This window comes from Rhinatrema bivittatum, chromosome 16 (assembly GCF_901001135.1).
Source record: "Rhinatrema bivittatum chromosome 16, aRhiBiv1.1, whole genome shotgun sequence".
Taxonomy (NCBI): Eukaryota; Metazoa; Chordata; class Amphibia; order Gymnophiona; family Rhinatrematidae; genus Rhinatrema; species Rhinatrema bivittatum.
This window is the reverse complement of record NC_042630.1, coordinates 17,241,207-17,255,315: the sequence shown is the minus strand read 5'-3', so window position 1 is coordinate 17,255,315 and position 14,109 is coordinate 17,241,207. Positions and strand designations below refer to the sequence as shown.

Here is a 14,109-nt window from a genome sequence, read left to right as displayed (position 1 = left end):
GCGGGCAAGATTTCGGGGAAATAGTCATTCTCACAGGACAAGCAGGATGGTAGTCCTCACAAATGGGTGACATCGAGGATGGAGCCCTGTACGGAAAACTTTTCTGTCAAAGTTTCAACAAGCTTTGACTGACACTGGGTGCACTGAGCATGCCCAGCCTGCAATTATCCCTGTGAGCCACAGGTGTCTCCCTCAGTCTTCTTTTTTCCGCTCTGCAGTCAGCATAGCGGTTGGAGCTTTTCCCTGCACAGGTCTCCCTCCGCGTACGTTTTTACGACGCTCGGTGAGTACTAATTCTTATTTTTCGGTCGGTTCCTGTCACTATCTTAAGGCTGTTAACTGACTGAAGCCTTCCCTTCCCCCATTTTTCAGTTAGCTTTAAACAGCTTGCGAGTATCTCTGTGACACTCTGCTTGCTTATGCTAGTGGGGTAGGGATTTTTTCCTTAACTTTAGGACTTCTGTAGCTTCAAGTCCTTCGTTCCCTGGTACCCTCACGCAGTCGATACCCTATCGCTACACCGGGACCCTCCTAAACCGCCCTGGGCTTTTATATGTCATCAGCGCCCCTCCCCCCACGGTGCCCCTGATGCCTTTATCCATGTTTTTTGCTTTTCAGTGCTACCAGGCTTTTTCCTCCTACGCACTGTTTTTTTCCTTGGGCTTCCTCGGTGCCGTCCCTACCCGGATGCATGCCATTGACGCACACGCTGTTAGTCACTGCCATGCATACTCGGGTCGCCGCCACCGCTGCCCGAGACACTTTTTAACGATCCCAGGGTCACTTCATCGATGCCACCCCCCCTTTTGGGATGCCATCGATGCCCCATCCTCCCCACCGATGTCCAGCCCTTTTCCATCGGTGGGCATCGGTGCCACATCGATTCGTCGGTGGGCATCGATGCCGGATGGTCCCCATCGGTGGACATCGGTGCCGGATGGCTTGTCCGTCGATGGCATTGGTGCCGGATGGCCGTCCGTCGATGGCATCGGTGCCGGGTCCTTTTGCATCGATGGACACCGATGCCCAGGTGTTTCATCCATGGGCATCTATGTTAGAATGCATCCATCGAGGGCAGTCGATGCCAGGCTGCTCCCATCGGTGAAATTCGATGCCCAGGTGGGTCCCATCGGTGGGTATCCATGCCGGCTCGATTCCGTGGATGGGCGTTGATGCCAATGCCAGCCTTATGGCTGGCATCGATGCCCATGCCGATTCCAGGACTGGCGTTGATGCCGGGATGGAATTCATCGACTGGGAGATCCATGCCATCGATTCCATACGTGTCCATATCGATGCCACCGACACACGTGTCTGGGGCACCGATGCCATGTACACTTGGAAATCTGAGTCTGTCCAAATCGATACCGTCAACGTCTGTGGCCCTATAGTTGATGCCCGTGGCCATGCCACAAACGGCATAAATGCCCGCCTCCATGCATCGATGCCCTCGACACCTCCGTTTTCCTTCGGTGTCCTTGACGCCCTATTGATTCGACTTCGACTCAGTCGATGCCGGTATCTTTTTCAATAACGGCAATGTTTTTCGATTATTCGATTCCACATCGTTTCAAAGATATCTATGCCACTGCTGTCAGTGCCCGTCACTGTCATCATTCTCCTGGCCAGTCATCGACAATTTTTCATACCCATTTTGATGATATCCTCGAAGCCCCTTAGGTTGCCTTCAATATCGTCAATACCGACATAGCACCGCCACATAATACCCTCGCCTCCTCACATTGCTCCACGCTTTGGGTTCTTTTTTAAGCCCCGTATTAGCTTAAGACACTCCATTGTGTCAGAGCAGGCGTGCTGACAGTTCGTCATCGATCGCCTTCCAGGACGACGAGGGCTTCCATCTCGGCGCTGGGGAAAGACCGGGCCGAGCACCGTGGCACCCATCATCGCCGACATCGTGATCGTCCGCCGCTGACGCCATCCAGCACATCGGTGCCATCCTTCTCCAGGCTGGACAACGCTCGGGCCAGAGCGACATCACCACTGCCATCAGCACTGTTCCTACAGTTTTGGCAGTCCTTGGTGATCCAGAACTTCCGGATCCAGGTCCGACAGCTTCTGCATTGGCGTCACGACACATCGAGCCGCTGTGACGAGGGAAGGGAACATGAGTTCCGTTAGGGCTCCTCTGTTCCTGGCGTGCCCCACCGTCAAGTGGTGTGGGACTATGGCCATCTGTTACATTAGCAGTCTAAACGCCACTCACGCCTGGCCTGTCTCCTCTGTACCTGTGCCACCATACCAGGTTTCAGAGCGAGATGGACGTTTACGTCCCCGGCCTTACCCTCGAGGACTCCGGAGACCGTCGGGGTCAACAATCTTCACCGGCTCGTCTTGCGGCGATCCACGTCGGATGGTAAGTACCCCGCTTCGGCGGCATTCCCATAGAGTTGTGTTCTCCCATTCGGACCGTGGTTCGAAAAGTTCTGGGTCATGTGCCTTTTAGAACTGTATTAGTGTCACATATCACTATGTTAGCTATGTTAGCCACAATATCAGGAGAACCCCTCTATCTTCTTGGGATTGCAGCAGGGCTTCTTCTCTTGTCAGTAACAAGTCCCTGTGCCGACCAATGCTCTGACTCTTGGTTCCCTCCCAACCAAGGTCCAGCTGCATTGGCTGATCTGCTAAACATGAGATTCAGCAACCATTGCCCCATGTACAAGTCCACCTTGAGGCCTGGCCACAGGTCTCAGTGTCTCCTTGTACAGCATACAGAAATGCGGGTACCACTTACCGCTCACACACCTGCAGGAGCCTACATGATATCCTCCATTGGGACACCTCCTGGTCTCCCATCTGGTCAGATATCAGAGCGGCCACCCCACCTTGTACCAAAGTCCCGGTACACTCCCCCAGGCGCTACGAAGTGCAGAGGGGAGAAGGGAGGGGGGTTGGGGAGTTTTAATTGCACTATTCTTTCTTTTAACAGAAAATAGTTACTCTCCGCACATCCTGGACCTAAGAAAATCCAACTTTCTTTAGACGTCACAGGTACAATGGTATCTTTGGTTACCATCACTCCATACTGCAGTAAGTACATTATTTTAATGTTTCTATGTGCTTTATGGTGAGTCAACATTACAACCCCAAGCTCTGCCGCTGGCACCAGCTTCGGTAAGTGAACTGTCTCTTGCATCACTGTTGGTGAATGCTGTTTTCTCTGCGGAGTGTAACATCATTCACTTTCCTTGCATAGACTACTGCTAACCACTTTCAGTACATGCAAGGAGCTCTCACTTTTTTCAGGACTCACTATACATTTACTAACTGGGATTACTGTCACTGCCATAAATCCCTTCTGTAACACTTCTGGACACCACAGTCTTAAGACCCTCTTGTCCAGCATGCGCACAGACATTCTGATACATTGTTATATGTCCCTGCGCATATTTTCCATAACCTCAGCCTTTCAACTTTTCATGGTTGGGCTATGGGGTTTCTTTCCCACTATGCATTTTTCTCATAATTCAAAACTGCTATGGGTTATATTCAGTGACATTCTATACTCAATGGACCTAAGTGGTTTCATTGCTTTCGTCCCTGATTCTTATCCCAGTTCGAACTAGGACCTAGTCTCCTTCGACTCATGCTCGCAATTCCTTAGGGTTATAAAGTTTCTCCTGAAAGCTGTCAACCCATTATGCATCTATTGCACTCCAGCATAGTTTCTCATAAACGTCCTGGACGTTGCACCCATGAGTTATGCCCTTATGCCTTCCAATACTGCTTTTGCAACAATTCTTTGTGCATACAGACAGACAGCATAGGGACAATGTGCTTTCCAACTCATAAGCACGCACAACCTCTTAGCTGCTCTGCTAGACAGCTGCGCAGCTCTACCCTTGGCCCTTGTTCACTTCATGCGTCCTTGGGCCACATATCTAAGAGATTTAATGAACGCTCTATCTGACCTTCTCCACGTAGGTTCTATCCTCTCGAATGGTCTCAATTACATGTGTACAGGGCAAATCTTTTAACGCTGAGTTTAACTAAACTTTCCTCTGCGTCTGCATCATTCCATACGATGCACAGGTTCTGCTCCCTACACATGTTTCCTATGCGTTCCCTTAGATGCCTTTTCTTCCATCAAAGGCCTCTTCAATATATCTCTTCTGCTGCCTCTCGTAGCCAGCATTCTTCTAATGTTGAACTGGGATGGGGGTTCAGTATTCTTTTCCCCACTCCCTGACTGAGATCAGTATGCTTCCCATACTTCTCAATCCATCATATCAGTAACCTTTTATTCCCTCACCAGTCAGTCCCAAATCATAGACTTACTGATGTTCTTAGGTTCTGGTAGCGTCACAAAACCTTCTAAACATAAATCTTGCCGTTTAATATGGCAGGCTTTACCTCCTGACGCTAAAAAAAAAAAAAAAAAAAAAAAAAAAAAGAGGTATTACCCCTTTTACTTTTCCACCATTTTTTCTTACTCCCTCGGATTCTGTTCTCCAGACATCCTCCACATAGATACACCTTTCTCTTAGGAGGTGTATCGTTTTGGGAGTTGGGTTCCCGTTTTCGGTAATCCTCTCTGAGTCGGCTTACCATGGATTATCCACTGATCAAGCCGCCTCTATTTCTCTAATCACGGAATGAACATATATATTCTCCTTATAAGTCTCATACATTCTACGTTTGAGCCTTTCCATTCCTCTCTTCCACAGTTTGGCAAGGGAACTTCTTTCCCTCTTAATGTCATTCCTGCCAGCAGGGTCCGTGAGTTATGCACTCTTTCCATACTCACCTGACTCCGTTCCTCTGCCACTGAGTAGTTCTACGCATTCAACTTTCTATCCTTTTCAGGTAGATGTTGTATCTCCTTTCCTCAGGAAATACTCTATTAATTTTTCCTAACCTCTCTCTCTCGCCCTAGGGAGAGACTGGGTTTTCCACATTCCTGGACAGTAATGCTGCGCTTACATTCTATCTACATTGCACTGCATTCCATGTGAATTCCACTTGACTCTTTCCTTCATGCAAGGGTCAAGCTGCTACTTCCAGTGGCCACACAGACCTAATCCTTCTGATTAAGTGGTCTATATTTCCTTTCCTACCAACAAGCAGACATTTCACTACAACACTGTGGGTATCCACATACTGTTGTGTCCGTCTTAGCCTTAACAGCTTCCCTTTGGTTACTGCTGCTTGTACTTTTTTATCAGGTTGCAGCCTGGAGTCCTCTCCATACCTTCGCAGCCTATTATTGCTTACATTTGACTAGCCGGCATGCTCCATGTTTGGCCAGTCCGCCTACTCTTATTTTTTTCAATTCACTACCCAACATCCTTCCACGAACCCATTATGGTGTTGCGGATGCCCTCCGTTCCCATTTCCACCTCAGTCGTTACGCCTTTGCGCATCTGCGGTGTATCTGGTGCATTCCCGGGCATCCTCAGCTCGGTACTCACCCATTTGTGAGGACTACCATCCTGCTTGTCCTGTGAGAAAGCAAATGTTGCTTACCTGATGTAACAGGTGTTCTCACAGGACAGCAGGATGTTAGTCCTCACGAAACCCGCCCGCCACCCCGCGGAGTTGGGTCTGTATACTTTTATTTTAGTTTCGCTTGCGCTTTTTAGCTATAAGACGAGACTGAGGGAGACACCTGTGGCTCACAGGGATAATTGCAGGCTGGGCATGCTCAGTGCACCCAGTGTGCCAGTGTCAGTCAAAGCTTGTTGAAACTTTGACAGAAAAGTTTTCCGTACAGGGCTCCATCCTCGATGTCACCCATTTGTGAGGACTAACATCCTGCTGTCCTGTGAGAACACCTGTTACATCAGGTAAGCAACATTTGCTTTTCCACTCCTCACAATCTGCCAGTCCATCATTTCGCCAGGGTACCGGCCGCCAAAATTCTTGGAACCAGTCCTTTCGGGGCCGCCAACCAGCCAGAGAAGGTGCTAAGCAGTCCCATGGGGGCTCCAAGACCACACAATGAAGTAAGGCCGGTTCACCCTTCGATTCCAAGGATAGGGGGAAGGTTGACCCTTTTCCTGGAGGCATGGACCAAGTTGACCTCCGACCAGTGGGTCCTAAGCATCATAGAACACGGCTAAGCTTTAGATTTTGCTTGGCCGATCAAGGAGCATTATATAGTTCCCCTTGCACGTACCGCCTAAAACGCCAGGCAGTGCGAGGCACTCTACAGCACTTGCAGGATCTGGGAGCCATAGTTCCAGTGCCCGAAGGGCAGCTAAGGCGAGGGCGCTACTCCATCTACTTTATGGTACCAAAGAAGGAAGGCACCTTCTGTCCCATCCTCGATTTGAAGCGGGTGAATCGCGCCTTGAAAGTACCTCGCTTTCGAATGGAAACTCTTCGCTCTGTCATAGCGTCAGTGCACAAGGGAGAGTTCTTGGTGTCACTGGACCTGACGGAAGCGTATCTGTACATACCGATACATTCGGACCATCAGAAGTATCTGCGGTTTGTGATCCTCGAACGCCATTTTCAGTTCTGCGCTCTCCCGTTCGGGCTTGCGACAGCACCCAGGGTGCTCACCAAGGTGATGGTTATAGTCGCGGCCGCCTTGCGATGGGAAGGGATATTGGTGCATCCCTATCTGGATGATTGGCTGATTCGGGCAAAGTCAGAAAGCCTCTGCAGAGCAGCGGTGACGCGAGTGCTCAGGATGTTGGACTCATTGGGATGGGTGATCAACCCCAAAAAGAGTCATTTGATTCCCTCCCAAACTTTGGAGTTCCTGGGGGCTCGATTTGATACAGCCTTGGGGAAAGTTTTTCTGACCGAAGAGAGAATTTCCAAGCTCACGTCGCAGGTGGAATCATTGAGCTCTCTAGCTCGACCCAGGTACTGGGATTACTTGTAGGTCCTGGGCTCAATGGCTTCGACGATCGATCTCGTACCATGGGCCTTTGCGCATATGCGTCCTATTCAATCAGCATTGCTAGCTCGATGGAATCCCTTCTCGCAGCGTTTCTATCTCATCCTGCCCCTGACAGACGTGGTGCGTTCCAGTCTTCTGTGGTGGCTTTCGCCACACAATTTGTGACAGGAGGTGATTTGGAGATTACCTGTTGGATCGTGGTGACCACGGATGCCAGGCTTTCTGGGTGGGGAGCGGTCTTTCGAGATACGGCGGTCCAGGGCCAATGGACCAGAACGGAGGCCTCCTGGTCGATCAATCGCTTGGAAACCAGAGCAGTTTGGTTAGTGCTCCAAGCCCTCCTCCCGATGGTGGAGGGCAGGTCAGTGAGGGTGCTCTCTGACAATGCGATGACGGTGGCCTACATCAATCGTCAGGGCGGCACCAGGAGCCTTCCAGTGGCAGCGAAGGCTCAGCTCTTGATCCACTGGGCAGAGAAGCATCTTTACCGGATAGCGGCCTCGCATATTGCTGGTGTGGACAATGTCCAGGCGGATTTTCTCAGCCGCCACTAGTTGGATCTGGGGGGAGTGGGAACTCTCCGATGCCTTTCAACTTCTGTGCGAATGGTGGTCCAGGCCGGCCATGGATCTGATGGCAATGTACAGCAATGCCAAGGCTCCCTGGTTCTTCAGCCAGCGGCGGAAATCGGGTGCAGAAGGGGTAGACGCACTGGTCCTCCCCTGGCCAAACAACATCCTGTTGTATGTTTTCCCACCATGGCCATTGGTCGGAAAGGTGCTACGCTGCATAGAGGTGCACGCAGGCAGGGTGATTCTTGTGGCTCCAGAGTGGCTGAGGTGCCCGTGGTTTGCGGACCTCTTGAAGCTGGCAGTGGACGGTCCGCTGAGGTTTCGTCCGTCTCCGACTCTATTGCATCAGGTTCCCGTTTATTTCACAGAGGCAGATCGCTTTTGTCTAGCGGCATGGCTTATGAAAGGCGTAGGTTGAGGAGTAAGGGTTACTCGAGTGCGGTGGTGACCACGCTTTTACGTTCCCGCAAAACTTCTACTTCTATGGCATATGTTAAGAGTTTGGGGAGTGTTTGAGTCATGGTGTATCGACAACCAAGTACAGCTGTCCAGGGCGTCAATTCCGGAAATCCTGGATTTTTTACAGGCAGGCTTAGCTAAGGGTTTGGCATTCGATTCTTTGCGGGTGCAGGTGGCGGCCCTTGGCTGTTTTCGAGGAAAGGTGCAGGGGGTTGCGCTAGCCTCTCATCTGGACGTGGCTCGTTTCTTTCGAGGAGTTAAGCATCTCTGTCCTCTGGTCTGGAGCCCTTGTCCCTCTTGGAAGTTGAATTTGGTGCTGAGAGCACTTTGTAATGCCCCCTTTGAGCCATTGAAACGAGTGACTCTGAAAGATCTGACTTTGAAGACGGTTTTTCTGGTGGCTATTTCTTCCGCGAGGCGGGTTTCCGAGTTACAGGCCTTATCATGCAGGGAACCTTTCTTGAGGATTTCTGAGGCAGGAGTTTCCTTGAGAACAGTTCCCTCCTTTCTTCCTAAGGTCATATCCTCCTTTCATTTGAACCAGTCCTTGGAGCTCCCTTCCTTCTCAGGTGTAGATTCTTCATCTCCAGAGTCTAGAGATTTGCGGAGGTTGGATGTGAAGAGAATGTTGTTGCGTTACTTGGAGGTGACGTACAGTTTCCGGCTCTCTGATCACCTTTTCGTGTTGTGGAGTGGACCCAGGAAAGGGCAGAAGGCTTCCAGGGCCACCATCTCACGCTGGTTGAACGAGGCTATAGTGTCGGCTTCCCTGGTTTAGGGTCACCCGATTCCATCTGGTCTTAAGGCTCATTCTACTCGGTCACAGGTGGCTTCTTGGGCTGAATGTCAGCAGGTCTCACCACAAGAAATTTGTAGGGTGGCTACCTGGAAGTCTCCGCATACCTTTGCCAGACATTACCGATTAGATGTCCGAGCTCCAGAGCCCGGTTCTTTTGGAGCCAGTGTACTCCGAGCGGGACTCTCTCAGTCCCACCCTGGTTAGGAAAGCTGTGGTACATCCCAGCTGTCCTGGACTGATCCGGGTACGTACAGGGAAAGGAAAATTGGTTCTTACCTGCTAATTTTCGTTCCTGTAGTTCCACGGATCAGTCCAGACGCCCGCCCGGGGGGAAAATGGAGAGTCCGCTCGGCCGATGGCTGATCAATGTTTCTGCAACTTTTACTGAATGCCCCCCTCTTTCAGGGAAAGGTCTTGGGCATGTTTCGTTTTTTCATGGAGTTTCTGGTTATTTTCATCTCCTCTGCTCTTCGGAGGGAGGTTGTTCTGGTTGCCATTAAGGTTTATGTAATTTCTGCTTGAGTACAGTGTAATACTGTCAGACACTAGCTGGCACCTCAGGGGTATAGGACAGATTCCGCAAAGTCTTTTTCTGTCTCCATCTGCTGGAAGGGAAGCAAAACCCAGCTGTCCTGGACTGATCCGTGGTACTACAGGAACGAAAATTAGCAGGTAAGAACCAATTTTCCTTTCCTGTTCATACACAGCTAAGTCCAGACTCCTGGGTTTTGCCTCCTTTTCAGCAGGTGGAGATAGAGAAAGTTTTACTGATACTGCCATATAACCTGGTCTGCCACCTGCAGTCCCTCAGTATTTCTTTGTCTCCAGCAGATGGTAGAGATGCAAATTCAGCAGTCTGAGAAAAAAAAAGATTTTAGAATGGGAGGCAGCCGAGGGCGGCTTGTGGATAAAATGAGAAGCTTGGGAGTGAGCACCGAAGTGGTGGCATGGATTACAAACTGGTAAATGGAACCTACTCTGCAGAGAGAACAGTGTTAAGCAGAGTCCCACAAGTATTGATGTTGGGACAGGTCCTGTTCAATATCTTTGTGAGCGACATTATGGAAGGGATAGAAGTTAAATAAAATTTGTCTAAGATCTGCAACAGAGTGGACATGCAGGAAGGAGTAGAGAGAATGAGATGTGATTTAAGGAAACTTGAAGATATGGTAGCTGGGATTCAGTGCCAAGAAGAACAGAGTCATGTATCTGGGGTATGGTAATCCAAAAGAGCTATATGTGATGGGTGGGTGGGGGGGGGGGGGGTGAGTGTGAAATGCTGTTGTGCATGGAGCAAGAGAGGGACCTTGGGGTGATAGTGTCTAGCGATCTGAAGGCTGCAAAGCAGTGTGACAAGGTGACAGCTAAAGCCAGAAGAATGCTGGGCTGCATAGAGAGAGGAATAACCATAAGAAAAAGGAGGCGATAATCCCCTTGTACAGGTCCTTGGTGAGGCCTAACCTGGAGTATTGTGTTCAGTTTTGGAGACCGTATCTCAAAAGGGACAGAGACAGGATGGGAGGCAGTCCAGAGAAGGGCGATAAAAATGGTGGGGGGGGTCTCCATCAAATGACTTATGAGGAGAAGTTGAAGGTCCTAAATATGTACACCCTGAAGGAGAGGAGGTGCAGGGGAGATATGATACAGACCTTCAGATACCTGAAAGGTTTCAATGATGCACAATCAACAAACCTTCTCCATTGTAAAGAAATCAGTAGAACTAAGGGTCACATAATGAAACTCCAGGGAGGACGACTCAGAACCAATGTCAGGAAATATTATTTCATGGAGAGGGTGGAGGATGCCTGGAATGCCCTTCCCGGAGGAGGTGGTGAAGGCAAAAATGGTGAAAGATTTCAAAAGGACTTGGAATAAACACTTTAGATCCCTAAAGGCTAAAGGATGGAAATGAAGAAAAGCATGCATGGGGGTAACTTGCTGGTGTGGCAGTTACTGCCCTTAACTAATAATCCTTCATAATGTTGATGCAACTCCATTATTGCTCTCTGCTTTAACGGCAGGGGAATTAGATTCACACAGCAACCAATAAGGACATTGAATTTTATGATCTGGGAAAACAAATACGCATGGGGGTAACTTGCTGATGTGGCTGTTACTACCCTTAACCAATAAGCCTGATACTTTAGATGCAATTCCAACATTGCTTTCTGCTTCAGTGGTAAGAGGTAATGGGGAATTGGACTCAGATAGCAACTAACAAGGGCCCTGACTTTGATGGTTTGGGAAACTAAGAATGGGGGTGTCCTATATGGCGCAGCAGATGCTACCATTATGGGGGTGACCTGTATGGTGTTGTAGATGCTATCATAAACTTGCTGGCCAGACTGGATGGACCGTTTGGTCCTTTTCTGCTGTCATTTCTATATTTCTATAGTCCTGTCTTCTCAGGGGATCAGTGTCAGTACTTAATTTACTTCAGGGCACTTAAGAAGGAGAGTACCTATCGCTCTATTTTGGAACCGATTGACAAGGCTCTGAAGGTATTCCGCTTCAGGATGGAGACTCTGAAATTGGTTATAGTAGCAATACGGCAAGGAGAATTTTTAACACTAAATCTGATGGTGGCGTATCTACATTTCCTGATAAAAGAAGAGCCTCAAAATTAACATATGTCTCCCTTCCTTTCAAAGGGATTATGTAGAGAAGAGTATGCTCAACTTCGTCATTTGGATGTTAAGAAAATTCTTCTGTGGTATATTTACAGGTCACTAATGGTTTCAGAAGCTTGGAGCATCACTTTGTTCTGTTCAGTGATTCTAGAAAGGGCAGAGCAGTTTAGAAGGCTTTGATAGCTTGTGAGTTAAGGAAGTGATAAGAGAGTCTTAAATATCCAAGGGATTGCTGTGTCCCAAGATATGGAGGGTGTTTTCTACCAGGGTACGGGTAGAACTTAGTGATCTGCAGAGCAGCGACTTGGTTTTGCTTGCATATTTCTTTGGAGCATGATCTTTGAGCCAGGGAAGAAGCTTCCTTTGGTTTGGAAGTCTTATGAGCAGACTTGGCGTTTTCCCACCCAGTAGAGGGATAGCTTGGGTATCATCCTTCCATCTAGACTGGTCTGGCTAGATGAAAAGGAAGGAGAAATTAATTCTTATCTGATAATTTCCTTTCTTTGAGTATAGCCTTACCAGTCTAGGTCCCTTCCTGTTCTGCCAATTCATTTCCAGAATAACTGCTTGTTTGTGCTAGTCAGGGTGATGGATATTAAAATAATAAGCTGTATCAAGAAATACATGATATATTTGTTTCGTTTCTTGTTTTCTGTGCGTCCTTGGAAGCCCTCTGGTTTTTGCATAGTGGGTGAGGGAAAGGTTAAGTGTATTACAAATTGTTATCTTAGCTTGTTACATAGAATACTGGCAGGTTGTGGTCAGCATGGGAGCCTATGGAGAGTGATGTCAACAAGCCTGTTAATCTGTTGGGAGGCATAAACCCAAGTATCTGGACTGATCTGTCTGGACTCAAGGAAAGGAAATTATCAGGTAATTGCTTTAAATCAATTACTTGGCATAATCCAGCAGGTAATTTGTTCCAAATCTTTGGAACCACACAAGAAAAAACATGAGCCCAGGCCCTAGCATGGTTAATCTGGCATATAGTAGGAATCACTAAACATCCCACTGACTGAGACTCATTGTGAACTTTCTAAAAGTCAAAACCAACCCGCTGAGCGACAGGTATCCAGTGTAGTTCCCGGAGTATAGGGGGAACATCATCTCTGGGGGAATTACCCTAAAGTCTCACTCAGATAGTGACAGGAAGAGAATTGTGCAATGGAGGCAGCCTCCTGATCCTTCTCTGTCCTTGGTTTTGCTTAGATGGCGCTTGGTACCAAACAGGAAGCAGCGGGAATGTTCTCTGCTGATGGCGAATATGTAGAGTTTACACATCCCGTGCTGCTCGAGGGACCAGTAGAGGTAAGCCTGCTTGCTTCTCGCCCATGGCAGAAAAAGTTATCAGTCCCCCAGCCACTGACCAGTTCCTTCAAGCATTTATCATTTTATTCCCGTCATAAATTTAAAAGCTTGAAAGATTCCCAGATTGGATCCATGGGTGTGGCTTGTGATGTTACCCATGATTTTCCTTTTGGCTCAGACGTTGTTTTGAGGGACGGCCTTGTCTAAGCAGTGTCTGAGTGATATGAATCAACTTCCATTTCCTCACAATTGATCCAACAGTGCTCACTGGGATATCCAAGCACTTGGATATTATTTTGTAGCCTTCTCCTATCTTGTGTATGCCTGTAACTTTATTTTTAATTTCCTGAACATACCCAGATTTTCACCGCTTTCCTTCAGATTCCCAGTCTGACCCACAGTGCTGGAGTTAAGTGGTCTTTTATCCAGAAAAGCTGACCTTTTTTAATGATTCACAGGTAGAGGCCAATTGTATGCCAATTGTTAGAACAATATCTTTCATTTGTGTAAACTTAGAACTTCCATAGCACAGGGGTTGAATACTTGTGCAAGCAGCATTTTTTCAGTTTTTAATTTTATTTTACAAAAAATGCAGAGAAATAATGAATTGTGACTTTGGAAATTTACTTTACGAGCATACTGGCTTGCAATAAACATACTGTCTGGAACAATCTGTGTAAGTGGCATTTGTAATCCACACAAATCTGCTTTTTAGGGGTTGAATGCTTTTGCAAGCCACTGTATGTTTTAAAGATACTCAGTTAAGTAGCACATTATCCGGCCACACAAGGCTGGATAATTTTAGACCTGTTCAGAAGCAGGTCTCAAATTATCTGACCAACTTAGCTGTAAATACCCGATATTTGGCTAAGTTAGCTGGATATCTCAGGCCCTCCCTGGAACACCCCTGAAACACCCCTTTATCTGACTAATTTATAGCCAGATAATTACTTATCCGGTCATAATTTGGAAATACCTCATGGTCTCCCATCTCTGCCTCACAGGCCTGGCTATGTGATGTGGAAAGGGCCATGCGCTGGACATTGAAGGAACTTCTGAAGAACTGCCGCCTGGCACTAAGGAAACTGTCCAGCAAGAGAGACAAGTGGGTGAAGGAGTGGGCTGGACAGGCAAGTTTGGTTAATAGGATCTGCATGGTGGGGGGTACATTTGTGCATTCAGAGGACAATTATTATACTTTGTAGCTGCGGGCCTGCAAGTTGATTTTCAAAGGAAACTCCCTTTGAGAATTGCAGGCTGGTAGGGGAATACCTGTATATTTTGCTCCTGCTTTGAAGCAAGTATTCACATTAAAATACGCATGTGGATATCATCCATCCCCTAACCTGAGTCCATCCTCTTTGATCCATAGTAAAGGCGGCAGGGGCTAATAGTCAAACCATATTTTTACATGGGTAAACATTCATTTACTGTTGTGCTGTTAGGTTTAAGGCAGCTATTTGT

The 14,109-nt window shown here is 48.0% G+C and overlaps 1 protein-coding gene across 2 annotated transcripts in view; it reads left to right on the top strand.

The window, feature by feature from the left end:
• The window catches only part of DNAH2 (dynein axonemal heavy chain 2), a 392,322-nt gene that overhangs the window by 141,388 nt on the left and 236,825 nt on the right, over positions 1 to 14,109 (top strand). For both annotated transcript variants that reach the window (XM_029581921.1, XM_029581922.1), the window contains 2 exons: positions 12,547 to 12,645; positions 13,650 to 13,775. In XM_029581921.1, coding sequence (XP_029437781.1) covers positions 12,547 to 12,645; positions 13,650 to 13,775 — 225 coding nt within the window. The remainder of the gene's footprint in view (positions 1 to 12,546; positions 12,646 to 13,649; positions 13,776 to 14,109) is intronic.